Source organism: Phyllostomus discolor, chromosome 4, assembly GCF_004126475.2.
Source record: "Phyllostomus discolor isolate MPI-MPIP mPhyDis1 chromosome 4, mPhyDis1.pri.v3, whole genome shotgun sequence".
NCBI classification, from domain to species: Eukaryota; Metazoa; Chordata; class Mammalia; order Chiroptera; family Phyllostomidae; genus Phyllostomus; species Phyllostomus discolor.
Window position 1 is genome coordinate 110,604,790 of NC_040906.2, and position 27,136 is coordinate 110,631,925.

At 42.7% G+C, this 27,136-nt stretch overlaps 2 protein-coding genes and 1 pseudogene across 2 annotated transcripts in view; 2 read left to right on the forward strand and 1 right to left on the reverse strand.

Moving 5' to 3' along the window:
* Positions 1-23,170, forward strand: part of TBC1D22B (TBC1 domain family member 22B) — an 87,108-nt gene extending 63,938 nt beyond the window's left edge. Inside the window, exon 13 of the mRNA XM_028509093.2 lies at positions 21,194-23,170. Within this exon, the coding sequence (XP_028364894.1) occupies positions 21,194-21,322 (129 nt within the window). The 3' untranslated portion in view covers positions 21,323-23,170. The remainder of the gene's footprint in view (positions 1-21,193) is intronic.
* On the reverse strand, positions 3,308-3,818 carry LOC114494184 (40S ribosomal protein S20-like). The gene has a single exon (XM_036024049.1). The coding sequence runs from the start codon at positions 3,696-3,698 to the stop codon at positions 3,339-3,341; it is 360 nt and encodes a 119-aa protein (XP_035879942.1). The 5' UTR covers positions 3,699-3,818; the 3' UTR covers positions 3,308-3,338.
* On the forward strand, positions 5,194-10,936 carry LOC118500181 (annotated as a pseudogene).
* Positions 23,171-27,136: the final 3,966 nt, after the last annotated feature.

Below are 27,136 nucleotides of genomic sequence, written 5' to 3' on the forward strand. Positions count from 1 at the left end.
TCCCCAAAGAGGACCACTCATAATTAGTGTTAGGTGGGCAGAAACCTGTTCAGCAGATAGATGGAAAGACAGGACCCGACCTGCCCAAGTGAGGGCTTTAGAAGAAAAAGGAAAGAGCGAGCCTCTGAGTAGATGCTGGCTGTGGTGCCAAGGCTGCAGGCAGCTGATAAAGAGCCACGGCTTCTGCAACAAGCAGCATGTGACGTCCCAGGATAAATGAGCACAAGGGGCCGCAACGGCTGTGTGCTGGGGTGAGCTATCAATTTTGATAATGTGGTTGAAGTGGAGCAGGATACGGAGAGCATGGGATTTAATTTAGTTATCATGAGCCAGGCTCAGAGGGCCTTGTCATATGTGATAAAAGTGCTGCCCAGATTAGCTCAGGGATGGAGAGGGGATTCCTGGAATGGCTTTTAGTGATTCACAGTGTTGACAGAGCACAGGATACCAGTCTGACTTTACAACTGTGTTAGACATAGAGCTGTTCTTTCTGGATAGCCTGTTCGATTATCTGATAGATTTTAGATGTTTCTACAATAATCCACAGAATAACAATGGAGCTTTTTGTCTGCTGTTGTGTATAACACTGCAGTTCTGCTTGGAGAGGAGTCTCACCTCTTTCTTTTAGACAAAATAGAAGAGGCGATGAAATCGGATAATCCCCAAAGCTCCTCCCATCCCCACAGTCCTGTAATTTCTGTGAATAACACAACTGTGGCTTGGGCTGTGTTAGGATAGACAGGAGGTGTCCTTTAGGAGACAGAAGTGTGGCACGGGGCGCAAGAGCATTGTGTCAGATGGTGAGATGCAGGCCTGGGACCTGCAGAGAAAGGGCCTCCTATAATCAAATCACTGCAAAGGAAGCTCTGCAAATGAATACAGGTATCCAAGAGAGCAAAGAGGCCTAGCCTGGGGGAGAGAAGTTTTAGGGCTAAAAGCTGCAGTGACTTGAAGGAAAACCAGGTGAAGTTGCTGCAGAGCAAAAGTTAAGTTGAGGCAGTTTCAGCAGACCAGCCTTTATCACCCTTAACCAGCAAGAAGGGGAGCCAGCTGTGAGGGGAGCCAGTGGGGCGTTCCAAGAAGCAGCGACCTTCCTCCTAAAGTTGAAGGACTATGCATAACAGAACAGTATTAAGCCACAGTCTCTGAGCTGGTCTGCTTGGGGTCAAGTCCTAGTTTTGTTGCTTTTCTAGATGTACAAACTTAAGAAGTAAAGGGGCTCTTGATACCTCACTTTTCTTACCTGTAAAATGGGGTTAAGAGTACCTGCCTCCTAGGGCTATTGTGAAGATTATCACATTAATACACTGGGCTTGGTTAGAATGGTGTACTGTGCATATAGCCCTCAAAACAGTGAGGGCTCCCTGCAGTACACTCCTGAGTCTGGAAGCAGTGAAGTGAAGACAGAGTTAAGGAACCCAAGTCTGAGTGCTTTTTAACTTACCTGAGTGAACCATGCTTGGCTAATCCTGGGTGAAACTGTGAAGGTGGATGAACAAATGAGGCTGGAGAGGAGGTATCAGAGGGTGCAGGGGCAAAGGGCAGTGCTCCAGTTGTGCCCAGAACCCCCAGGATGGGCACTTGCTTCCCTCTGGCCAAGCAGTTGCCTGGGAGCAGGGACCAAAACTTGACAAGAGGGTCACATTAAACAGGCTTCCTTCCTGAGACCCCCCGAGCACGGGAACCTGAGGCATATCTGTGCACAGGTGCTAGAGGGGCAGAACGGTCTGGTCTTCTGGGCCACGGGCTGCTGGAAATGAGAACTTCAGCACAGCTGGGCCAACCCTCTTGCATGGTAGAGGAGGCCTTGGCACTTGTGTCCCTCATCTTGGGCTGGTGTCACAGAATAGTGATGATGTTAGGTTTACATTTTATGAGATTGTTTTTATGGGTCAAAATGGTCAATACTGGCTGTTTCATAAGGTCTAGTCTAATAAATAATCCTTAGCATTTTTAATGTACCAGGAACTGTTCTAAATGCTTACCTGTGTTAATTCATTTAATCCTTGAACAGTCCACAAGGTAGACCATAATTACTACTCTCATTTGATATAGGGGGAAATTGAGTCACAGTAGGATTAAGTAATGAGGCCATGGTCACCCAGGGAATAAGGGGTAGAGACCCGGACTCCATGCTTACATGGTAGCTGCTCATAGGCAGGCAGGGATCTGCACTGTGCTCCTCCTCACTCTCTCCCTGTTTCTCCCTCCATCCCTCTCCCCACCTTCCCTTCCCAAGATTTCCCCTACCCCCTCACCACTCCTACCTTCTTACTGGCTATTGCTAGCAGGATTTCTTCTCATAAAGTAAATGTTTAACAAAACTTGGTGGTTTTGAAATAGAAAAAGAAGTCCTCCAAGGTCCTCCTTTTGATCTTCTTCTATTCTGGTCCCTGGGTTTTTCTCCTTCTGTTGCCAGGGGGACCTGTGACATCCTGATGCCCTTTCCTGCTTTCCCACCCAGGGCGCACAAAAGCACCCTGCACGTGTCTCTGTGGGAAGGAGGGGCTCTGAGAATCACCTGAGCTGACTGGGCACTAGTGCAAGTTGCTGGAGCAGACAGCAGCTCTGGGCCTCTGCCTGTGAAGTCCTCCACCGCAGCCCCAGCCCTGAGAGAGCTGAGGGCTTTAGAGCCACCTGCTCACTAAAGACCAAGTATTAGGCTCAGGAAGGGCTGGGGGAGGAGGGATTCCACTCAAACCAGGTTTTTGAAAGGGTTTGTGTATGTTTGTCTCTCTCTCTTAACTTTCTATTTTGAAATAATTTTACAATTACAAAAATGTTGCAAAAATAGTACAGAATTCTGCCCTGACTGGTGTGGCTCAGTGGATTGAGTGTCAGCCTCCAAACCAGAGGGTCGCTGGTTCAGTTCCTGGTCAGGGCACATGCCTGGATTGAGGGCCAGGTCCCCGGCTGGGGGTGTGCGAGAGACAACCAGTCGATGTATCTCTCACACATCGGTGTTTCTCTCCATCTCCTTCTCCCTCCCTTCCCGTCTCTCTAAAAATAAATAAATCTTAAAAAAGAAGTAGTACAGAGTCCCCATACACCCCACCCTTATCAACTGAATATCATGTCTTACATACAGTGCCTCAGTGAGCCAGCAGGTGTGCGTTGATGACATGCTGTTAATCTGCAGGGCTTATTTGGATCTCAGCAGTTTCTGTGTTAGTGTTTTTTCCTAGACCAGGTTCCTTATCTGGGATAGTTCTTCAGGCTGTCCTTACGTTTCATGACAAAGAAAATTCTCAAAAAAAAATTCTGAAGATTACTGATTAATTATTTTGTAGAATGTCTCTTTTTTTTAAACTGATAGTCAATTTATTAAAAAGAATGATTTAGGCATCTGCAATGGTGACTTCAACCTCAACTCCTGGCTCAATACTGATGGAAGTAATCTGCTCAACAATCTCAGAAGGGCTGTGCAAGTCAATGAGTCGCTTGTGGATCCTCATCTGAAATTGATCCCAAGTCTTAGAATCCTCTCCGCAGGGAGTTTTTCTTGTAGTGATTCTCAGTGTCTTGGTAGGCATTCGAACTGGTCCTTTCACTTTGAGATTCTTTTCCTTTGTGCCTCTGATCAAATCAGCACACACCTTCTCCAAAGACTTTACGTTCCTGATGGTTAGAGTAATTCTAATTCGGTGAATCACCACCTCTGGTTCCACAGGTGTCTTTCTGTTATCTTTAAAAGCCATGACTGCGGCGTGGCTTCCTGACCGACTTGTTCCTCAACAAGAGCGAACAGCCGTGAGCCAGGAACAGGAGTGGGCTGAACGGCACCAAGGTGCAGATGCAACTGTGACTTCCTAAAAAAAAAAAAAAGCTGTAGAATGTCTCTTAATTTAGGGTTGTTTGGCATATAGCTGTCTGGTGTGAATGAATCAAAATTATACCCTTTTTTTTGGTCATATTGGCAAAATATATTTTTCGGTGTGTCTTAGTATTGTAGTAATTAGTTTATATATGCCATGAGATGAAAAAGGTTGAAAATCACTGATTTAGTTGGGTTGACTGGGCTTCCCCACCGAAAAGTTAACTATTTTCCTCTTGGTAATTAATAAGTATCTTCTGGTGAGACACTTTGAGACTATGTAGTTACCGGGTTTCCCATCGTTCTTTTACTGGTAATTTTAACTTGTGCTAATGGTTCTTGCCTATACCAGTCATTACTGTGATGTTTGCCTAACAGTGATTTTCTGTTTTCATCATTCCTTCCACATTTATTAATTGGCAGTCTACTCTAAGGAAGAGCTGTTTCTTATCTCTCACTTATTTATTCAAGTGTTTATATCGATATAGGATTCATGGGCATTTATTTTACTTTATGGGTTTCCCAACACTGTCATTATTTATGCTGCTCTTCAGATTGTCCAGCTTTGGGCCTTGGGTGCTCCTTCAGGTTGGTTCTGAGTCTTTTTGACCCCATTAATACTTACAGGCTTCCTTCCTTGCTGGCACCACAGGGTGTTCCAGGTTTATCTAGTTATTTTCTTTGTTCCAGCCTTGGAATCAGCTGCTTCTCCAAGGAGCCCTGGTTAAGCCAGTATTTTGCCACTAAGAAATATTTAGAGATGTCATGATTACTTTGGAAATAAGATATTAGGAAAGCATATATGTGAAGGTCAAGGACACTAACCAATGGCGCAGGTCAGGTCAGTGGTTGGGGGGAGTGTTGACTGGGGAGGAACATGAGTCGTCTAGGGCAGGGGCGGGGGGTGTTCCTCATTGTGATGGGGTGGTGCTGTATTAACATTTGTATAGTTACTATATGTTATTTGCATTTTAAAGGGTTTTTTGTTCTTTTCTGAAGCTGGCAGTAGAGTGCGTGATAGAAGGGCACTGGTCCAGTTTGTCCTGAGGCCACCATTGAAAGGTAGCGAGGGAAGTGAATGGGGGAGGAAAATGCAACAACAGTAAAACCCACCTACCAAGCAGACTGCGGACCCTGTAAAAATTACCCAAGTCAAAATGGATAAAAGCTTCCTTTTTCACAGGGAAAAGCTGAAGAGTACATGATTATATTGAATACTTGAATTTTGGTAGTGAGGATCTTGATATTATCAGCAAGTTAGGGGTCTGAAGGGCGAAGTGTGACCATTAGGATTCAGGGCTGATAGTCACAGAGCTAATCGGCTGTGGGGGTGGTGGCTGTGCAAGCAGTAATGGTGGGCAGCCTTCCTGGCTAAAGGGGAGCTTTAGTGGTGGTCAGATAGAGTGATGTTGACCTTGGAATGAACACCTTAATTCACAGTCAGCAGGGCCTCCGTGTGCAGTTGTGTGTGCACTGCTGAGAGAGGACATGGGGCTCCTCTCCCCCAGCCGAGAGCCTCAAGAAGGCTGTCAAGGCTGTTGTGGGTCCTAAAAGGAGAAGGCAAGCAAAGGGGACCCTCCAGGGAACCAGGCTGAGCCTGTGAGTTTGGAGAGGCCAGCCGGCCCCACTCAGATGTAAGACCGCACCAAAAGCAAGACCTCAGTGCTTGCCCCAGGCACACACTCTTTAGGTGCTTTCTGATGGTGAGCTAGAAGAGAGGACATTGCAGCTGTGGCCAGCCTGACAGAGGAATGCCCTGTACCGCTGAAGGGGCAAGAGGTTGAGGTGTTGGGGAGGAAAGAGAGAAAGAAGGCAGTGTGGCTGGAGTGTCAGAAGAGGTGAGGGGCGAATGCTGGCTGCTCTGGACAAGACCATGGAGAAGACCATGGGAAGGAAATTGAGCTTGATTCTAAAACAGAGAAACTTTTATCCCCTCCGTTTGTCACATCAACAGCCCTAGCCTAAAGCCTGGCCCTGTGATGTCTGGGCCCGACCTGCACTGCCAGCTTTTTGGAAATGGAATGAGGAGGGATGCCTTGGTCCCACCCCAGAATCCAGCTGAGTCTCAGGGGTGTACACTCCAGTGTTCAATAACAAAATCACAGCAGTCAGAGTGGACTTGCAGCTTCTGCCTTCTGGCCAAGGCTAAGCCTGGAATGTTAAATGAGAGTGGGGAGTCCACAGAATTAGGTCACTGGAAAACATGTCTTTATTCCTAACACCCAGAGCACACCATTGAAGCAGGTGTGGAAGTCAGATTTTGGGGGAGACTTCCCCATGTCAAATCCAGGACAGTAAAGGTGAGTGAGTTCTGTGAATGAGTATGGCAGACCCTCTGGTCAGTGCAACACCACAGAATACAATCAAACAAAAGGAGAGGCTGGGAGGGAGAAGGAAAATACCTCCAAAAGTCAAGAACCCAGTGCACGTTTAGAGCACAAGCTATGTCAAATTGTGGGCACTTAGGAAAACTGCCCATGAAATTTATACCAGGGGTTCTGCTATGGTGGGTGGTGGTGGGGTGGGGGTAGCCTCCTGGAGAATGCTTACCTGCTCATCTTTGAGCACTGGGGGAGTGGCTGTGACCATGGGTGAAGAGGACCAGCCAATCCCTGGCAGCATCGGCACATGCACAAGATCTTTGATCTGATTTGCTCCATCGATGACCCAGAGCATCCACTGACACCAAAAGAACTGAATATAGTAGAGCAAGGCCCAGTTCTGGTGAGCAAGCTGAGATCACAGTGGCCAAAGCCTTCACACCCACTGTCCTCACTGCAGCATGGCCACCCTAATTGGCCCGTCTATCAAGATCATCAAGGCCCATCAAGGTCAAGCTTCTGCAAAAGCTTCCCCAGTATTAAATGCAGTATTAGATGCACATTATCCAGGGACCATTGTCTCTGAGCATGCAGTGAACAAGAAGCTTATGGATAAGAGGCAGGTGGCAGCTGCCCTCGAGAATGGCCATCTGCTGGATGTTGCAGACGTGCCTGTTGGCCCTCTCTGGAGCTGGCTCCAGTCCCTAGCCCCACCTAGGACTCATCGCCTTGTTTTCTTGAATCACTGATGATGAGAAACTAACATTTTGCATTTTATAATAAATCCCTAATTTATAGTTAAGAAAAAGATTTGTACAGAATAAAGAAACCCCCAGATACCCTGGTAACTATTTGACTGTAACAATGTATCCAGGAAAAGTGTGTGCCCAAATCAGAACAGGGACCTGAGCCAATGCCTGGTCACCCTACAGTCTAAAAAGTCACCTTGGGACAGCATCTGTAAGGGCCAGAAGAGCAGGGGACCCCACCAAGATGCCAGGGTAGGTGCCAACAAGGCCTCAGGTGCTTCAGGTGATTTCGAGGGGACTACCGGGACCAATAATCAAAATTCCTTTAACTACGTAGAACGGGAACTGGCAAGTCATTGGGACCAGCTGATGATCCTAAACCAAAGTAGCAGCCAGTCTCAGAATCCTTTGCTTTCATCTTACTGAAGACGACCTTAGAGAGATTCCCACTCTGAAAGTATCTTTTGTAGGAGACAGAGTTATGAAATGAAACAGTGCTAAGCTGTGAGATATTCCAGGCATAAATAACAAACTAAATGTAAATACATCCCTTGAACTGGATGGCATCCACCCACCACTTCTGCAGAAACTCAAGGGTGGGATCATGGAATGTTGCCTAAATGCAGGTCCCATCTTCACAGATACCCAGTAAACTGCCAGTTTGAATCCTGCCCAGAAGGGTTCAGAGAGAGCCCTGGGAACCGAAGATCTGCAGAAAGCAGGCTGGTGTGAGAAAGGACAAGATTCCTCGACATGTGGACAAAACAAGCCATCGAGGGGTCTCAACATGCCTTTCTCTGAGGGGAAACTTGCCAAATGCACTAGGTACTTTGACTCTAGGGAAACCATACAGAAGTTTGGCTTTTGGCTTTCAAAAAGTTTACAGGGAGGACATGTTTTTGAAAATTGAAATCAGAGGAATTGTTTTGCTACCTCATTGATTCTCAAAACAGGAAGGATTTGTTTTAAAGTAGATATTTGACTAAGAAGGTATTTTTACATGCCTGAATACACTTTACATTTACTTGCAAAGAATGTTCTAGTATTGCTAAGTGATTCTACACACAGTATCCTATTTCGTAATATATATTTGATATGGCTGTAATCAAGTTCTTTTGCTGTCACTTAGTATACCTCCTGTCTTTGGTTGTGCTTGGCTCCTATCACTGAGTAAAATTAACCAATTCTTCCAGATTTCCTTCAAACAGCCACTCCTATGACTTCTTGTTCCTTCTACATTATGCCCCAGGTTTCTTCTCACTCCAAGGCAGGCAGTGTGAAGAATAGTGGTTGTGTGAGTACAAGTTCTCACTCATAGATTGCCTGGGTTCAGATCTCAGCCCAGAACTACTTAGTGACCATGGGCAAGTTCCTTAACCTCTATGCCTCAACTTTATCTGTAAAACGGACCTAATATGTATCTCATAGTTGGTATGACAATGAAATGTGTTAATCCAGAGTACATGTGAAGCATCTAGGGCTCTGTCTGGTATGCAGTAAGTGCTTAATAAATGATACTACCATTATAATGGTTATTATCCTTGATCTCTCCCTCTTCATCAATTATTCTATCTATTGGACATTCTCTAACAGATTTTCCCTGTATCTTTTCCTTACCAAAGCCTCTTTGCCTATTACCTACTATCACTGCTTCTCCCTTTGCTCCTTATCTGTCTTCTCCCCACCCCACCCCTCCATACATGCATAGCTCAAATTCTTCCTCCACCATACTTCTCTTCCTTTGTGATCTGTGGATTCTCAGCGGGTACTTCTGCCAGGCCCTGTTCTACTATTTCAGCCATTTCCAGCTTTTGTTCTCTGACAGCCATCGCCTCTTTGCATTGATTTGGAACCCTGTCTTTTGCTTGCCCCACAAGCTGTCTTCCCACAACTGCTGTGTCTCATCTGACTGTACGTCCTGCTAGTGCTCCCAGGAGCTGTCTTTGGAACAACTGTTCATTCTCTGCCCAGGCAGTGTCTCTTCTCTACCTCTAGATAAAAGCATCTGATTTGTGCCTAACACCTTCTCTCAGCTATGAATATTCGGTTTCTACCTCTTTATCTCTTTCTCAGATTTATCAATGTATTGGTCAGGTTTTCCATTGTTACAGCACTACGATGGGGGGGTGCATTCCTAGCCATAGCCACCAGGTGGCGGAGTGGTTCCTCGCTCCTAAACCACACTGCCCTAGGGGAAGGTGGGGAGGATAACTTGGCCGAAGGTAGAATTATTTCCAGGCTTCTGGGAAATTTCTAGCAAGGCTAGAAGAAGTAGAAATTACAGGTAGATCCTATCCTAGCAAAGAATATTCTCTTCTAGAAAGATTACCCCTTTCTTGCTATTTAAAAAAAAATCAATTGTATGTGTATGTATCATTATAGAAAAATTAGAAAATACCATTATGTAGAAAGAAAATTAGGCACCTGAAATCTTACCATACAAAGATGAGATATTTCCTCCCAGACACTTCAATATGCAATTTTATATGAATAAACACATGTTGTATGTAACTGTTAATGGAAGCATTTTGTATGCTTCATTTTGTAATCTCTACCACTTTACAAAATATAGTGGTTGTTCTATAATGTCATAAAGCATAGGCATACACCATTTCCCCCACTTTTGTATTTTATACATACTTCATGAGTACATGCTTGTGCAAAAATTTTTAAAACATTAAAATAGCAACTTGGCTGCAGGATATCTTGTGGGACATCTGTGGGTTTCCTTCCTTGAGATCTTAAGTGTGCTTTTATTCCATCAAGAGCTTTTTAGTACTTGTAGTGGTAACCCCAAACCTGGTTGTCTGTTGGAATCATTGGAGATGTTTGTGAAAGGTGAGGGTTGTCAGATCCCATCTCAAGTCTTTAGAATCCAAAACTCCAGGAATGAGGCTTGGACCCATGCATTTCTAAGAGTTCCTGCATTTGATTAACTTCCTGCAGCCTGGTTTGAACCAGGGGCTGTGATGGCAAGTGGGATGATCAGTTGAAGCCTTAAGGGTCTCATTGAGTCTCCAGAGCCCTGAAATCTTCTTACTTATGTTCTAGATGAGTCTAAACAAACACCATGCCTTTAGCTCCCCTTCTCTGGAAGGCAAGGGCTGGTTCTGAGTTAATGAGGTATGTCCTCAAGAAATAGGATAGCAACTTGACCTTATCCAGTGAGTTTATTGAAAGTGGGAATGAGATTGTATGCCAACAAAAAGCAATTTAAACAAAAAAGAAAAGTTTTCCAATGAATGTTTAAGTTAAAAATTAACATTATTAGTGTTAATGTGGACACTTGAGTGTTCTACTAGACTCTGAAGGGAAGTATAAGAGTTCTTGTTATCTGTGGCGTAGATCAAAAGAAGAGCAAGTTACTAAAAGAGCACGGGACTTTAACCTAGTGTCCACATTTAGAAGTCAGGAGAACCCTGGGTGTGGATGGAAAAAACAATTATAGTTTTATTTTCAGTGACTCCTAATTCAAAATTAGCATCTTCTACAATAATGAGTGTAGGCAACACAGCACAGCAGTGGCAGTAGTGCCTGTCTTTGTCAGCAACGTAAGGTGTTCATGACTGCTTTGACATTGTGGTAGTTATTTAGTCTGCCATTAGAGCTTGGTATGCAATATATTAATGAGTACATACATTGTAATATCACATTTGTTTAAAAAATATTTTTATAACTATACATCAACTTAATTGTTCTCCTTTGCAATTCTGTGTATTTGCAAAGTCTGTGTATTTTATTTTATGTATTTAAAATCATTATTTTGAGATAGCCAGAGTCTGAGGTACAGAAAAGGTGAAGACCTCTATAATAGAGTCTGCCAAAGTTAGAATAAAAGTTGATGCCCTGAGGAGGGTGCTAGCAAAAAAAGATGATAACTTTTCCAGTTTGGGGGGCGGGGCATTTAGGGGAAGCAGAAGAGGACTCAAAGGAGCCAGAGGTCAGGGAGTCCCTGGGGGAGGGTATTCAAGGACAACATTTTTTTTTTAAATGATGGGGAAAGATGGGTGGATAGAAAAGCACATAGACTAATTATTTTTTCTTTTTAATAGATTTTATTGATTATGCTATTACAGTTGTCCCATTTTCTCCTCTTCATTCCCCTCCACCCTGCACACTCCCTCCCACCCACATTCCCCCACTTTAGTTCATGTCCATGGGTCATACATATAAGTTCTTTGGCTTCTACATTTTCCATACTATTCTTAACATCCTCCTGTCTATTTTCTATCTACCATCTATGCTACTTATTCTCTGTACCTTTTCCCCTTCTCTCCTTCTCCCACTCCCCTGTTGATGACTCCCCATGTGATCTCCATTTCTGTGGTTCTGTTCCTGTTCTCGTTGTTTGCTTAGTTTGTTTTTGTTTTTGTTTTTGTTTTTATAGGTTCAGTTGTTAATAGTTGTGAGTTTGCTGTCATTTTACTGTACATGTTCTTTATCTTCTTTTTCTTAGATAAGTCCCTTTAACATTTCATAAAATAAGGGCTTGGTGAGGATGAACTCCTTTAACTTGACCTTATCTGAGAAGGACTTTATTTGCCCTTCCATTCTAAATGCAAGCTTTGCTGGATAGAGCAATCTGGGATGTAGGTCCTTGCCTTTCATGACTTGGAGTACTTCTTTCCAGCCCCTTGTTGCCTGTAAGGTCTCTTTTGAGAAAAAGAGAAATCAGCTGACAGTCTTATAGGCACTCCTTTGTAGGTAACTCTCTCCTTTTGTCTTGCTGCTTTTAAGATTCTCCTCTTATCTTTAATGTTGGGTAATGTAATTATGATGTGCCTTGGTTTGTTCCTCCTTGGGTCTAACTTCTTTGGGACTCTCTGAGCTTCCTGGACTTCCTGGAAGTCCATTTCCTTTGCCAGATTGGGGAAGTTCTCCTTTATTATTTGTTCCAATTAACTTTCCCACTTGTTGCTCTTCTTCTTCTACTTCTGGTACCCCTATAATTTGGATGTTGGAATGTTTAAAGATGTCCTGGAGGTTCCTAGGCCTGTCCTCATTTTTTTAAAATTCTTGTTTCTTCATTCTTTTCTGATTGGATATTTCTTTCTTCCTTCTGGTCCACACCGTTGATTTGAGTCCCAGTTTCCTTCCCATCACTCTTGGTTCCCTGTACATTTTTCTTTATTTCACTTAGTGTAGCCTCCATTTTTTCCATTTGGTTTGTGGCCAAATTCAATCAATTCTGTGAGCATCCTGATTACCAATGTTTTGAACTGTGCACCTGATAGGTTGGCTAGCTCTTCATCTCTTAGTTGTATTTTTTCTGGAGCTTTGATCTGTTCTTTCATTTGGGCCATTTGTTTTGTCTTGATGCTCCTGTTATGTAGTGGGGTGGGGGAGCCTTAGGTGTTCACCAGGGCGGGGCAACCCAGTTGCTGGGTTGTGATGCTCTCTGTGGGGCAGGGGTCAGAGAGGGAATGATAGTGCTTGCACCGTTCTCTGCCAGATTCTAGTCCCTTTGCCTGTTTCCCACAAGCAAATCGGGCCTTTCTGGTGCTGATTCCCCTGTGGGTGGGTTTATGTACATTCTAGGACCCTGTGGGTCTCTCCAAGGAACTCTCCTGTGAGGCTGGGAGTTTCTCCTGCTGCTTCCTCAACCCCCACAGGTGTTTTCAATTGGTATTTTGAGACTTTATTTCCCTGAGCTTGGGATCCTGGGTCGTGCTGTCTGTCTCACTCCCCAGTTTTGCCTGGTTTATCTGCACGCAAATGTGGGACTGCCCAGTCCACCAGCTGCCTTGTGTGTGGCACCCATCCACAATCTGCTGCCTTGCTGGGTCCACTTTGCTGCAGGCCCTCTCTTCCCCACTGCCCGACTCTGCCCCTCCTACTGGTCTGGATGAATGTGTCTTCTTTAACTCCTTGATTGTTGGACTTCCGCATAGTTCAGTTTTCTGTCAGTTCTGGTTGTTTTTTTCTTTTAAATTGTTGTTGTCCTTCTTTTGGTTGTGCGAGGAGGCACAGTGTGTCTACCTACACTTCCATCTTGGCCGGAAGTCTAATTGCTTTTCATTATATTCTTCCAGTGGGTTCACCACCATTTTGACTGAAGGCTCTTAGTTCTAATCTCAGGCTTGGAGATCTCAGGGACAGGAGTTACAATTAACAAAATTTGTTTAATGAGAATATTCAGTGCTGGTGGAGATCTAGGGTACAGGTGACAAACACAAGGCCCACGGGCTGAATCTGACCCTCCACCTTGTTTTATCCAGCCTGGCACCTTGTTTCTACCAGGTGGCAGCCCGAGCTCTCACTTAACTGTTAAGGAGTAGTTACATTTATACAGCCCTAAAATTACATTCAGCCCTTTGGAGGCAACCGTGAGGCAGATGTGGCTGGGTGAAAATTAATTTGGTACCCCTAATCTAGGGAAATAAGCTTTTTCAAAAATATTTATTTATTTAATTTATGTATTTTTAGGGAGAGGATAGGAGGGAGATATGGAGAGAAACACCGATCAGTTGCCTCTCGCATGCCCCCCAACCAGGGATGTGGCCCACAACCTAGGCATGTGCCCTGACTGGGAATCAAACTGGTGACCTTTCGATTTCTGAGAGGATGTTCAACCAACTGGGTCATGCCAGTCAGGGTAGAAAATGAGCATTTTTCTGGAATGCATTTTCTGGATGAGCATTAAGTACTTTAAAATGTTCATGCCCTTTGACACAGTAATTTCATTTCTAGGCATTTAGCTAAAGGAAATCATATAAATATGACTTTATGCACCAGGCTGTTCATTGTAATTTTATTATAGTGAAAAGCCAGAAATAATCAAGTGCTTAAAACAGGAGGATGTAGAATAAATTATAGTACATCTGCATCATGAAAAATTGTTTGACCATTGAGAATGTTTACAAGGAGTTTGATTTATTTTTAAAGGTATTCTTTATTTATTGTTAGATGGGGAGAAGGGTAGGAGAAAGAGAGGGAGAGAAACATCAGTGTGTGGTTGCCTCTTGTGCACCCCCTGCTGGGGACCTGGTCTGCAACTAGGCATGTGCCCTGACTGAGAATCGAAACCAGCCACCCTTTGGTTCATAGGCCCACACTCAATCCACTAAGCCACACCAGCCAGGGGTACAAGGAGTTTTTAATATTAGATTAAATGCTTATGATAAATGCTAAATAGATTAAAAATTATATAGAGAAAATGTTTTAACTGTAAAAGGTGATAGAAAAAGGACTAGAAGAAAATATATCAAGACATTAAAAACAAGCTTACTCTTGATTATGAAGTTATAAGTATTTTTATTTTCTACTTCTTTTACTTGTTATTAAAACTTCCATAGAATGGGTATTAGTCAGGGGAAAAAGTGTTCGGTCACAAGTAATATATAGACACCTTATTGTAAAAGTTGAAAACAAAGGACTGGAAAGATACAGAAATGTAATGAGAAAGTGAAAGTCTCCTATCCTGAAAAGTAACCATTGTTAACAGTATACCACCTAGCCTTCTAAAGTTTTTATTTACATATGTGCATATGTAAATTACAAATATATTGTGTTTTCCCATTTACCTAGGTGATATCATATTATGCATATTTTTCTGCAACTTACTATTGTTTTCTCCTAAAAATGTCTTAGATTTCTTTCCACCTTGGCATGTGGAGTCCTAATTCATTTGTTAGAGGTGCTGCCTTGTGTTTCATGGTATAGATAACCGTGGTTCCTCTAACTATTCCCATACCGACGGAGACTCTAGTGTCACTTCCCACCGTTTGAAGTAGTGATGCAGTGAGACTTTGGTACAGGAGTGGGAGTATTTCCCAGGGAAAGGGACACAGATGTAGTCCAGGACCCAACTCCACGTGTGTTCCTGATTTTGGTGGACATAGCCTGTGTTGGTTAAGACCATATAAATATGTGTCCTGTAGCCAAGACAACATATTAAGGTTTCAGAGTTATATGTAACCAAATCTCTCAGTCTGTTTATGGCTCTGGGGTTTATGTCTTGCTACTATTACTTTTTTTTATTATTTTTATTGTTATTCTATTACAGCTGTCCCAATTTTTCCCCCTTTGCCCTCTTCCACCCAGCCCACCCTGCTCTCCCACAGTCAGTTCCCACACTGTTGTTCATGTCCATGGGTCATTCATACATGTTCTTTGAGTAGTCCCTTCCCCTTCTTTCCACCGTGATCCACCTCCCCCTTCCCCTCTGGTCACTGTCAGTCTGTTCCATGTTTCCACTCCTGTGGTTCTATTTTGTTCATTAGTTTATTTTATTTATTAGGCTCCACTTATAGGTGACATCATATGGCATTTGTCTCTTACCAACTGGCTTATTTCACTTAGCATAATGCTCTCCAGTTCCATCCATGCTGTCACAAAAGGTGGGAGTTCCTTCTTTCTTTCTGCTACTTAATATTCCATTGTGTAAAATGTACACAGTTTTTTGATCCACTCATTTACTGATGGGCACTTAGGCTATTTCCAGCACTTGGCTATTGTAAATTGTGCTGCTAAGAACATAGGGGTGCATACGTTCTTTTGAATTGGTGTTTCACAGTTCTTAGGGTATATTCCCAGCAATGGAAACACTGGATCAAGAGGCAGTTCCATTTTTTATTTTTTTGAGGAAATTCCATACTGTTTTCCATAGTGGCTGCACCAGTCTGCATTCCTACCAACAGTGCACTAGGGTTCCCTTTTCTCCACATCCTTGCCAGCACTTGTTGTTTGTTGATTTATTAATGATGGCCATTCTGACTGGTGTGAGGTAAGAACTCATTTTGGTTTTAATTTGCATCTCTCTGATGGCTAGTGATGCTGAGCATTCTTTCATGTTTCTGGGCCCTCTGTGTGTCCTCCTTGGAGAAGTGTCTGTTCAGGTCCTTTGCCCACTTTTTAATTGGATTATTTGTTCCTGGTGTTGAGTCGTATGAGTTCTTTATGTATTTTGGACATCAAACCCTTGTCTGAGGTATCATTGGCAAATATGTTTTCCCATACAGTTGGTTCCCTTTTCATTTTGATGATGGTTTCTTTAGCTGTGCAGAAGCTTTTTAATTCGATGTACTCCCATTTGTTTATTTTTTTTCCTTTATTTCCCTTGCCTTTGGAGATATATCGGCAAAATTGCTATATAGGATATCTGAAATTTTTCTGCCTATGTTTTCCTCTAGGACTTTAACAGTGGTATAACTTATATTAGGTCTTTTATCCATTTTGAGTTTATTTTGGTGTACGGTGTAAGTTGGTGCTCTAGTTTTATTTTTTTGCATGTACCATTCCAGTTCTTCTGATACCATTTGTTGAAGAGGCTATTTTTACCCTATTGTATACTTATGCTCCCTTTGTCAAATATTGACTATAGAGACTTGGGTTTATTTCTGGGCTCTCTTTTCTGTTCCATTGATCTATGTGTCTGTTCTTATGCCAGTACCAGACTGTTTTGATTACTGTGGACTTGTAATATAGTTTGATGTCAGCTATGGTGATCCCTGTTACTTTGTTCTTTCTCAAGATTGCTGAGGCTATTTGGGATCTTTTTTTGGTTCCATATATATTTTTGAAATATTTGTTCTAGATCTGTGAAATATGCCATTTACCAATGGAATACTTTAATAGGAATTGTATTGAATCTATAGATTGCTTTGGGTAGATCACATTGATATGATCATGTGGTTTTTGTCCTTCATTGTATTTATGTGATATATTACATTTATTGATTTGCCAATATTGTACCATCCTTACATCCCTGGGATGGAATCCCACGTGATAATGGTGTATGATCTTTTTAATGTATTGCTGGTTTGCCAATATTTTGTTGAGGATTTTAGCATCTATATACATCAGTGATATTGGTCTGTGTTTTTCTTTCTTTGTTGTGTCTTTACCTGGTTTTGGAATTAGGATGATACAGCCTCATAAAAAGAGTTTGGGAGTCTTCCCTTTTCGTGGATTTTTTTTAAAAATTGTATTTATTTTTAGAGAGGGGAAGGGAGGAACAAAGAGAGGGAGAGAAACATCAATGTGTGGTTGCCTCTTGAGCGCTCCCCACTGAGGACCTGGCCCACAACCCAGGCATGTGCCCTAACTGGGAATCGAGCCAGTATCCATTTAATTTACAGGCATTCAACCACTGAGCTACACCAGCCAGGGCTCTTCTTGGATTTTTTGGAGTAGTTTGAGAAAGATAGGAATTACCATATTTTTCAGACCATAAGATGCACCCAGGTTTTAGAAGAGAAAAATGGGGAAAAAATTTTTGAAACCAAAAATGTGGTAAAATATTTAAAAACATAAATAATATAATATTTCACCAGTGTAAATGTAAGTAGAACTCAATAGCAGCATTAACAACCATTACTCCTCCCAAATTTATTGGGGGAGGGAAATGTGCATCTTATAGTCTGAAAAATATGGTAGTTCTTCCTTAGTGTTTGGTAAAATTCATCTGTGAAGCCTTCTGGTCCAGGACTTTTGTGTGTCTGGAGTTTTTTATTACTGCTTCCATCTCACTATTACTGTTCTATTCAGGCTTTCTGCTGCTTCTTTATTCAGTTTCAGAAGATTGTATGTTTTTAGAATTTGTCCATTTTGCCCAGGTTGTCCAATTTATTGGCTTAGAGTTTTTCATAGTAATTTCTTACAATCTTTTGTATTTCTGTGATATTGGTTGTAACTTCTTCTTTTCTGATTTTATTTATTTAGGTTCTCTCTCTTTTTTTCCTTGATGAGTCTGGTTAAAAGGTTTGTCAATTTTGTTTATTTTTTCAAAGAAGCAGCTCCTGGATTTATTGATCCTTTGAATTGTTCTTTTAGTCTCTGTGTTGATTAATTCCACTCTGACCTTGATTATTTCCTCCCTTCTTCTCAATCTGAGCTTTGTTGTTGTTGCTCTAGTTTTTGTAGATGTAGGGTTAGGGTGTTTATTTGAGGTTTTTCTATCTTCTTTAGGTAGGCCTGTATCACTGCGAACTTCCCTCTAGGACTGTTTTCACTGTGTCCCATAGGTTTGGGTTGCTGTGAGTTCATTTTCATTTGTTTCCCAATACTTTTTGGTGATTTCCTTGATCTCATTGTTAACCCATTCATTACTTAATAATATGTAGTTTAGTCTCAATGCATATGAGGGTTTTTTAGTTTTTTCCTTGAGATTGGTTTCTAGATTCAGTCCATTTTGATCCGAGCACATGCTTGATATGATCTCAATTTTCTTGAATTTGTTGAGGCTTATTTTGTGTCCTACCATGTGGTCTGTCTTTGAAAATGTTCCATGTACACTTGAAAAGAATGTATATTTTGCTTCTTTGGGGTGAAAGTTTCTTCCCAAAGAAAGTATATCTCAATTGAAAGTATATATCAATTAAGTCCGTTGGTCTAGGGTGTCATTCAGTGCCACCATGTCTTCGTTGATTCTGTTTGGAAGATCTGTCCATTGTTGACAGTAGGGTGTTAAAGTCCCTTACCACGACTGTGTTGTTGTCAGTATCTTGCCTGAAGTCGTTCAAGATTTTCTTTACACATTTAGGTGCTCCTGTGTTGGGTGCATATATGTTTACAAGGGTTATATCCTCCTCTTGGACTACTCCCTTAAGTATTATGTCGTGACCTTCATTGTCTTTTTATGGCCTTTGTTTTGAAGTCTGTTTTGTCTGATATAAGTACTGCTGCCCTTGCTTTCTTCTCATGTTGGTTTGCTTGGACTATGTTTTTCTATCCCTTCACTTTCAGCCTGTGTAGATCTTCTGTTCTGAAGTGGGTCTCTTGTAGACAGCATATTTGTGGGTCATGTTGTCTTATCTATTCAGGTACCCTATGTCTTTTGATTGGAGCATTTAATCCATTTACATTTAAGGTTATTGATGGGTACTTATTCATTGCCATTTTTTCCATACCTATGTTTCTCCTCTTCTCTTCTCTTCTCTTCTCTTCTCTTCTCTTCTCTTCTCTTCTCTTCTCTTCTCTTCTCTTCTCTTCTCTTCTCTTCTCTCTCTCATCTCTATCTCTCTCCCCCTGCCTCTCTCTCTCCCCTCCTTTTTAAAGCAGTCCTTTTAGCATGTCTTGCAGTGCTGGTTTGTTGGGGGTGTATTCTTTTAGCCTTCTTTTGTCTGAGAAGCTCTTTACTTCACCTTTCACTTTAAATTAGAGCCTTGCTGGAAAGGGTAGTCCTAGTTGTTGGTCCTTGCTGTTCACTACCTGGGAATATTTCATGACAGTCCCTTCTGGCTTGTAGTGTTTCTGTTCAGAAATAAGCTATTAGCCTTATCAGAGTTCCTTTGTATGTTATTAGCTGTTTTTCCTTTGCTTCCTTTCAGATTCTCTCTTTGTCTTTGAATTTTGCCATTTTAATTATGATGTGTCTTGGAGTGAGCCTCTTTAGTTTCATCTTGATTAGGACCCTCTGTACTTCCTGAATTTGTGTGACTTTTTCCCTCACCAAGTTAGGGAACTTTTCTGTCATTATTTTGTCAAACAGGGTTTCTATCCCTTGCTCCTTTTCTTCTTCTGATATTCCTATGGTGCGAATGTTGTTACATTTCATGTTGTCCTGAAGCTCCCTTAAACTGTCCTTGTTCTTTTTGAGTCTTTTTTTGTTTTGTTGTTCTGACTGGGTATTTCTTTCTACCTTGTCTTCCAGCTCACTGATTTGGTCCTCTGCTTCATCTAGCCTGCTTTTAATTCCTTCTAGTGTATTTTTCATTTCAGGTATTATATTCTTCATTTCTTCCTGGTTTTTATTCATAGTTTCTATGTCCTTTTTCATGCTGCTGTAGTTCCCAGTAAGTTCCTTGTACCTCCCATAAAGTTCCTTGTAGTTCACACTGAGTTCCTTGAGCATCCTTATAACCATTATTTTGAATTGTATGTCTAATAAATTGCTTGCCTCAATTTCTTTAGCTATTTTTCTGGGGGGTTATTTCCTTGTCTACCCATTTTAGGTGGCTTTTTGTTTGTTTCTGCCTCTTAGGTTTCTCTAGTTTGCCTGCTGTCTTCGTGGGGTGAACTTCTGTGGTAGGAGTTCTGTGGGACTCAGTGGTACTGTCTCTTTAATCTCCTGATCTGGATGTGGTAGGGCTGCCCTTTATTCTGTGTATGTGGGCTCTCTTGTTGTTCTTGGGCTTTGATTATTGGTGGTTCATTGGTGGCTCATTGGTGGCCTCTCCCCTCCACCTGGAGCCACGACCGCTGCCATGTCTTGTATGCACCCACTACAAGGTGTCTTCTGTTCCCCTTGGCTCCAAATTCATATCAGCTAAGATTCTGTTGAATGTTCAGTTTATTTGTTGGCAGATCAGCCGAGTATCTGAGTTGCAAGAGCAAGTGGACTTAGCTTCCACTTACTTGGCTGCCATCTTCTCTCCCTACTGTTACTTTTATAATCAGAAAAATAGCAAGAATACCAGTTCAGAAAGAGAGACAGAAAAAGAACTTGAAGCAGCAACAATAATAGCATGAGTAACTAAACTATAAAGAGAACCTAAATCTCACAGTTATTTTTAATTCTAATATCTTTTTTAATAGGCTATCTCCATGGAGCTATTTCAGGGACCTGTGCTTTGAAAATTGAATAGGATTAGATAGGTGGAGAAAAGAGAAGGTGTTTCAAGTGAAAGGAACAACATAAACCATGGAGGCAGAAGTAAATCTGGCTGAGGTGGACCTGGCTGGATGAGGCATACATGTTAGGGAAAGTGAGAAATAAGCGGGACATGTAGGTTGGGGACAGTCTTTGGAGAACACGGCAGAGGATAAATAGGGTGATTACAAGTAACATTGATATTGTGAGAAAAATGTTAAATGCAGAATGATAGGTAGCAGTCTCCAATAAAGGTTTTTTGTGTTTTTGTTTTTAAGGAAGCAAATTAAGTTACTGGCAAAAGGGAAATGGTTGAGTAAATTAGGATGTAGCCACATGACAGAATACTAATACTTAATATAATCATTTTTGAAGGCTACATGGGAAAACATGAAAATTATGGGTAAAAATTATTTGAAAGCACATAAAATTCTAATTATTATTACAGCTATTTAAAGAAATATGCATGTGAAAAGACAAAAAAATTAGAGATATTTGAAGCTGAGTGATTATTTTTCTTTAAAAAATATCCTTATTTATTGTTGTCATTCTCTATAGTACTTTTAAAGAGGTAGGTGTTAATGGGTCCGAGAATTAGCAGAGGCTTTTCAAGGCTTCCGGTAGGTGAACTCAGGGCTGAGGGCCATGTGCTGCTTGGGAGGAAAGAGGCCTTACCCTTTGGGATGTATGACCCAGGACAAAGGGGCCCCGTTCCAGGGCCTGCTGGTCCTTTGCTCTGTAGTCCTGGGATGAGGAAAAGTCCTTTCTTGCCTTCCAGGGTCTCCTCATGCTGCTACAAAACCTACCTACGATACACTGGGGCAACGAAGAGATCGGGCTGCTTCTCGCCGAGGCGTACAGACTCAAGTATATGTTTGCCGATGCCCCCAATCACTACCGCCGATAGGTGCTGTCCCCCCTTGGGAACCCAGACTGTCTCCATCTCTGATGGCGATCTGATCACTGTGGACACTGTGCGAGCTGTGGACCCCGGCCAGGAACTACTCCTGCTGTAGAACGCTCACATCCGCCGCCCAGGTCTTAACTTTTCGGCGTGCCTATCCACCACCTCATGTCTCCGGGTGGGTCTCCTGGACCGCTGTCAGTATTCCGTGCCACGTGGATGGGCCCAGCTCTGGGAGAGGACTGAAAAGGAGGTACAGGGTTGTCTGCCCCTTTAAAAGAAACTGGACAAATGAAGGGGAAGGCTCAGGGTCTTAGCTCACATCATCCCCCCATGGACTGGCTGTCTCTTGCCTCCTAGCCCCAACTGATACTGTTGCTTTTTGTCACGTGGTTTGATTTAATCACAGGTCAAAAATGCCTTATGTTTTCAAAATACTCCTGGCCCCCTCTCCCCTGTTCCCAGTTCCTAGCCCTTTTACCTTCTGTCCTGGTCTGAGCCAGTGAGGGGCAGCTTTTTAAGACCATTGTTCTCAGATGGAGCGAGGTACTGATGCTTATAACTCTGGGAAGGGGCCTGCACCCAAGGGCTAGGAGTTTTATTTTTCCTTTTGTCACCAGTATGTGAGTGTGCATTTGTGTACATAGGTGGGTGTACACACCCAACATGTAATTACATGTCTGAATTCCTTTATCCAGACTAGCCCCATCAGCTGGGAACGGCCCCAGTGACTAAGTGTACAAGTGTCCCTTGAGAAGGATCAGGGCAGGGAAGGGAGGAGGGGCGTTTTACCTCTCCCAATCCTTTTTCCATGATGACCCACTCCAAGATATTATGTGTAAATTGTGTTATTATGTATATGGGTAAAGATGTACAAATATATGTCCTCTTTGTAGCAGATATGATTTTATATTTATAATGTGCATCAACATGTGAAAGCAATCCAGGTCACTAGCACAGGTGAAGCTGCCAGGGAGGTGGCATCAGCACCTCCAGGTTGGTTTCTGGGTGCCCTCCTGTGAGGGAGGCGCATGGGCGTCTGTTAGCATGAGCATCACTGAGCAGATGGGGCTGCTGTGAGACCAGCGGCAGCCATCCCCAACATCAGTGTCCCGCAGCTTTTCTTCTGCCCCGCTCCCCTCCTGCTCCAGGCCTTGGTGCAGCACCTACCCTGCTCCTTCCATCTTCGGACAAGGCTCCCCACCCTCCACCCCTAGCAGCCTCCTGGAGAGAGGATCGCAGAGGCAGAAGCCCTTCTGCATGTGTTTAGCCCCTGCCTTTCCCCAGAATCTGAGGAGGGCTTTTGTTTTTACATTTTTAAGTCAGCGTTGTATTAAAGACAGAAGCTGTGACTGACTGTCAGTGCCAAGGAAAGGGGTTTCCCATGTGTCCCTGATGTTTGGGGCTCTTCTCAGAGACAGGCGTCCAGTGTCCCCCACTATCATGATCACACCTCACTCAGCTCATGAGCTGTGTAACCCATGATCGATTTTTGGTGTTTGGTTGTGGAGAAGTGGGGGTGGTGGCAAGCAGCTGTCATCTTGAGAAGCCAAGCAGTGTCCCTGGTGGGTGGCACCCTTGCGTCTCTGCCAGCAGAGCCCCTCCATGCAGGCAGGCGTGTTCCGTTTCTCATCAGGAGCTGTGTCTCAGGCATTCTTCCTAACCCGCACCGCCCCTTCCGTGTGCCTCGGTCTCTTCCGCAGAGAGGGCTCGTGACCCGTCCTCGGCCAGACTGAAGAAAGACACTCGTGTTCCCAAGTGGTGGTTTTATTTTTTTAGTTTTTATGTTTATATGGGAAATTGTGGATAAAGTGAAAGAATTGTAAATAAATGGTGTATTTCCTCCTCCACTGCTGCTTTTTTCTCCCTTGGATTTGTGTAACTTGGAACCTAAGGAGTCTCCTTTTCTCAGGCTTTTCCTGTTGACACTAGTAAGTGTGGGGGAGACGCCTTCTGGAAGGCAAGCGGGGATCAACCGAAGATCAAAAAGCAGCCTCAGCGGACGCCAGGAGCCCCTTGAAGAGCACCATCTGTGCAAAGGGACTGGAAACTGGAAATGAGAGGCAATGTGGTGCCTAGGAGCTGACAGAGCATCTTCCGTGCGCCAAACACTAGGATAAGCACTTGACACGGACGCATTTAGTGGAGAGGAGTTTATAATGTAATGGAGGTTAGAAAACGGACGAGAATTCTAGCGCTGGACCAGATGTCTAGTTCAACACCCTCATTGTCCAGTCCAAGCCCAAGTCCAGAGGATGGCCCTCTGGCTTGCCGGCAGTGTTTTTCCCACCGAACCATTTAGAACTAAAATATATTCAAAGAATGGCCCTCCAGTTAATAAGGTCTTCGTTAAAGTTTTTTGGTGGTTGATTGGTTTTTCTCCTAGTAACCTGACTCCATAGTTTCAACACCTGAAACTGCTTCCTAGGATTCATTTGGGAGTGTTTCTTGGTTTCAGTCATTAGGGTTAAATTCAGCGCATGTAACAGGAACCAAAAGTAACTGGCTCACACAACAAGGGGATTTACTTCTCCCTAACGTAAATGTCCAAAAGTAGGCAACCAGGAGCGAGGATGTTGAGCACTCACAGGGCCTTTAGGAGCCTGGGCTTCTCCAGGTCTTCACAGTCAGGGTGACAGCTAGTGCTCTAGCTGCTGCCTCCACTTTCCAAGCAACAGGATGGATTAAAGAAGGGACAAAGAAGAAAGAATAGAGGAAACGCTCCAGCAGTGTTTTAAGGAAGGTTCCAGGAAGCTGCCTCGTAATACCTCCTCTTACAACTCACAGGTCAAAGCTCAGGCCCACGTTAGGTCACCCCTAGTTGCAAGGGAGGTCGGGGGATTAGTCAGTTCCAGGCAGCCACATACCTTGGCTCAAAACCAGGATTCTACTACTGTGGAGGAAGGGGAGAACATACTAGGATTCAGGTAGCAATCTCTACAATAAGAACTGAAGAAAATGAGTTAAAAATAAAAACCAGAGTTTCCCATAAACATATAGAAGGGATTTGTCTTTGATATTATTTGGACTTGAGGCCATATAATTGTTCCTGAGTCTGGTAGAAAAAATAATCTGAATTAGTCTTCATTCAAAATTCTGTTTTTCACTTACGTAGGAAGTTGAGCATTTTTCTTTTTCCTTTTTTTAAAGATTTTTAAATTTATTTTTAGAGAGAGAGGAAGGGAGGGAGAAAGAGAGGGAGAGAAATATTGAGAGAGATACATAGATCGGTTGCCTCTCGCACGCCCCCAACTGGTGATCTGGCCTGCAACTGAGCATTTTTCTGAAATACGTTTGGTCACAATTAGAAAATTGATAAAAAGCTTTCAGACTAATTCTGGCGTACTCTGACGTACAGCGTTTCTGTAACCTAAAGCTCTACCGTTCTACTTAAATAGGCTGGCCCTCCCTCAGCTTTTATTCATCTGTGAAGTGGGAGTGGTAGGTCACCTAAATAGTGACCTCATTTACTTCTTGAGGCAAGAGCCTCCGGCTTACAGCGTTTGGCTTGTTTTTGGATTGGACTTTGTATGACCAGCATCTTTGTAAAGCTTTAAGAATTGGAATCAGAAACTAAGCCCCAATAACTGTGCCCTTGATACCTGTTCTCGGGACTTCTGACACTCAGTTCCCAGCTGGAGACTGTCTGAAGGTGGAACAAACGTGCAGTAACCACCAAACCAAGAAGATATCTGGAGACCAGAAAATGAGGCAGGCAATCGTAGGCAACCCAGAATTATAACGATTTATTGTAGAGTAGGTTACTTATAATAGATACAATAAATGTTTTCTGGTGTAGCTGAACTGCCAATGATGGACAAGACAAAGGGACAGTACCTCCTGGTGGTCTCATGTTGCTTACAACTGACACACCTAGTTTGGTATTTATCTCAGTTGCTACGCCATTCTATTTTTTTACTGACAAGATTCTTTATGGTTACATTGTGTAAGTTTACAGGACACAACTAGTTATTATGAGGCTTTGGTGCTGGCTGAGACTATTAGGTCAAGTTCAGAACACTGAAATTTGAAAGAAACCAGGGGGCACAGGAGGACGGAGTCAGCTTTGTTCACATCTACATCTCTGCACAGACGGTTTGGAGGCTGCCACCGACACCAAATAGAGGCTTTTAGATTCTTGATGAAATTAACACAGAATCAGAACAGTTTACAGTCTATGTACAGTTAATATTTTATCACTCCAAGTAAAATGTAGAAGCCTTATAACCATGTGGACCCTTTCACCCTCCCCCTTCCTTTTATATCACAGTTGTATAAATTATGGGGACATACACTGAAAACCGGAGCAGATACTGCTACAATTTTTGCTCTCAATAGTTAACATGCATTTAAAAGAACTTAGGAGGCTACGTTTACCACTTCGTGTTTCTCCTTCATTTCCTAAGTTTTCCTCTGCTGTTGTTTCCCTTCAGCCTAAATAACTTTATTGAACATTTCTCGTAGAGCAGGTGTGCTGTCTTCCTATCTTCCTTCATCTGAGAAGTGTCTTTACTTGGCCTTTATCCCTGCATATGTTTTCTCCAGATACAGTTATTTGCTTTCGGCACTTTAAAGACAGCCCGCTGTCTGCCTGCCTCCCTGCACAGTTCCCGATGAGAAGTTCCACCTTGTCGTGATCATTGTTCCATGGTCATCATCTTTCTTAGGCTGCTTTTCTAAAAAATGTGGCAAGATTGGCCATTGTAACAATTTTTAAGTGTACAGTTCGGTAACGTTAAGTACATTCACATTGTTTACAACTATCACCACCACCTCCAGAACTCGTCTTGCAAAGCTGAGACTCGGTACTAATTAGACAGCAGCTCCCTATTTTCCCTCCCCCAGCTCTGACAGTTGCCCTTCTGCTTTCTGTCTCCGTGAATTTGACCATTTTAGGTTCCTCACATAAATGGAAGCATACAGTATTTGTCTTTGTGTGTCTGGCTTATTTCATTTAGTATATGTTCTCAAGGTTCTTCCATGTCATCACATATATCAGAATTTTCTTCCTTTTTAAGACTGGATAATATTCCACTGTATGTATATACCTCATTTTGGTTTCCCATTTATCTATTGATGATGGTCAGTTGGCTTACTTCCATTGTTAGCTATCATGAATAATGCTGCCATGACTGTGGGTATATAAGTATCACTTTGAGTCCCTGCTTTCAGTTCTTTTGGGTATACACCCAGAAGTCTGCTTGCTGAATCATATGGTAATTCTATTTTTAATATTCTGAGGACCCACCATATTGCTTCTCTGACTACTTTTAAGACTTTTTTTCCCTTTGGGTTTCAGAAGTTTGATTATATGTCTGAGTGTGGGTTGTATTGCTTTTTGTGTATTTGTTTTGGAGGTTTTATGTTTGTTTTTGCATTACACTGTTTTTTTGTTTGTTTAATATATTTTATTGATTATGCTATTACAGTTGTCCTATTACCCTTCCTTCACTCCCCTCTACCCTGCACACCCTCTCCCACCCACATTCCCCCCCTTTAGTTCATGTCCATGTGTCATAAGTTCTTTAGCTTCTGTATTTCCCATACTATTCTTACCCTCCCCCTGTCTATTTTCTACCTACCATCTATGCTACTTATTCTCCATACCTTTTCCCCCTCTCTCCTCCTCCCACTCCCCTGTTGCTAACCCTCCATGTCATCTCCAATTCTGTGGTTCTGTTGCTGTTCTAGTTGTTTGCTTAGTTTGTTTTTGTTTTTGTTTTAGGTGTGGTTGTTAATAATTGTGAGTTTGCTGTCATTTTACTGTTCATGTTTTTTATCTTCTTTTTCTTAGATAAGTCCCTTTAACATTTCATA

Bases quoted from the DNA above. Each gene is read 5' to 3' on its own strand.
- LOC114494184 (XM_036024049.1), bottom strand. From the start codon at position 3,698: ATGGCTTTTAAAGATAACAGAAAGACACCTGTGGAACCAGAGGTGGTG.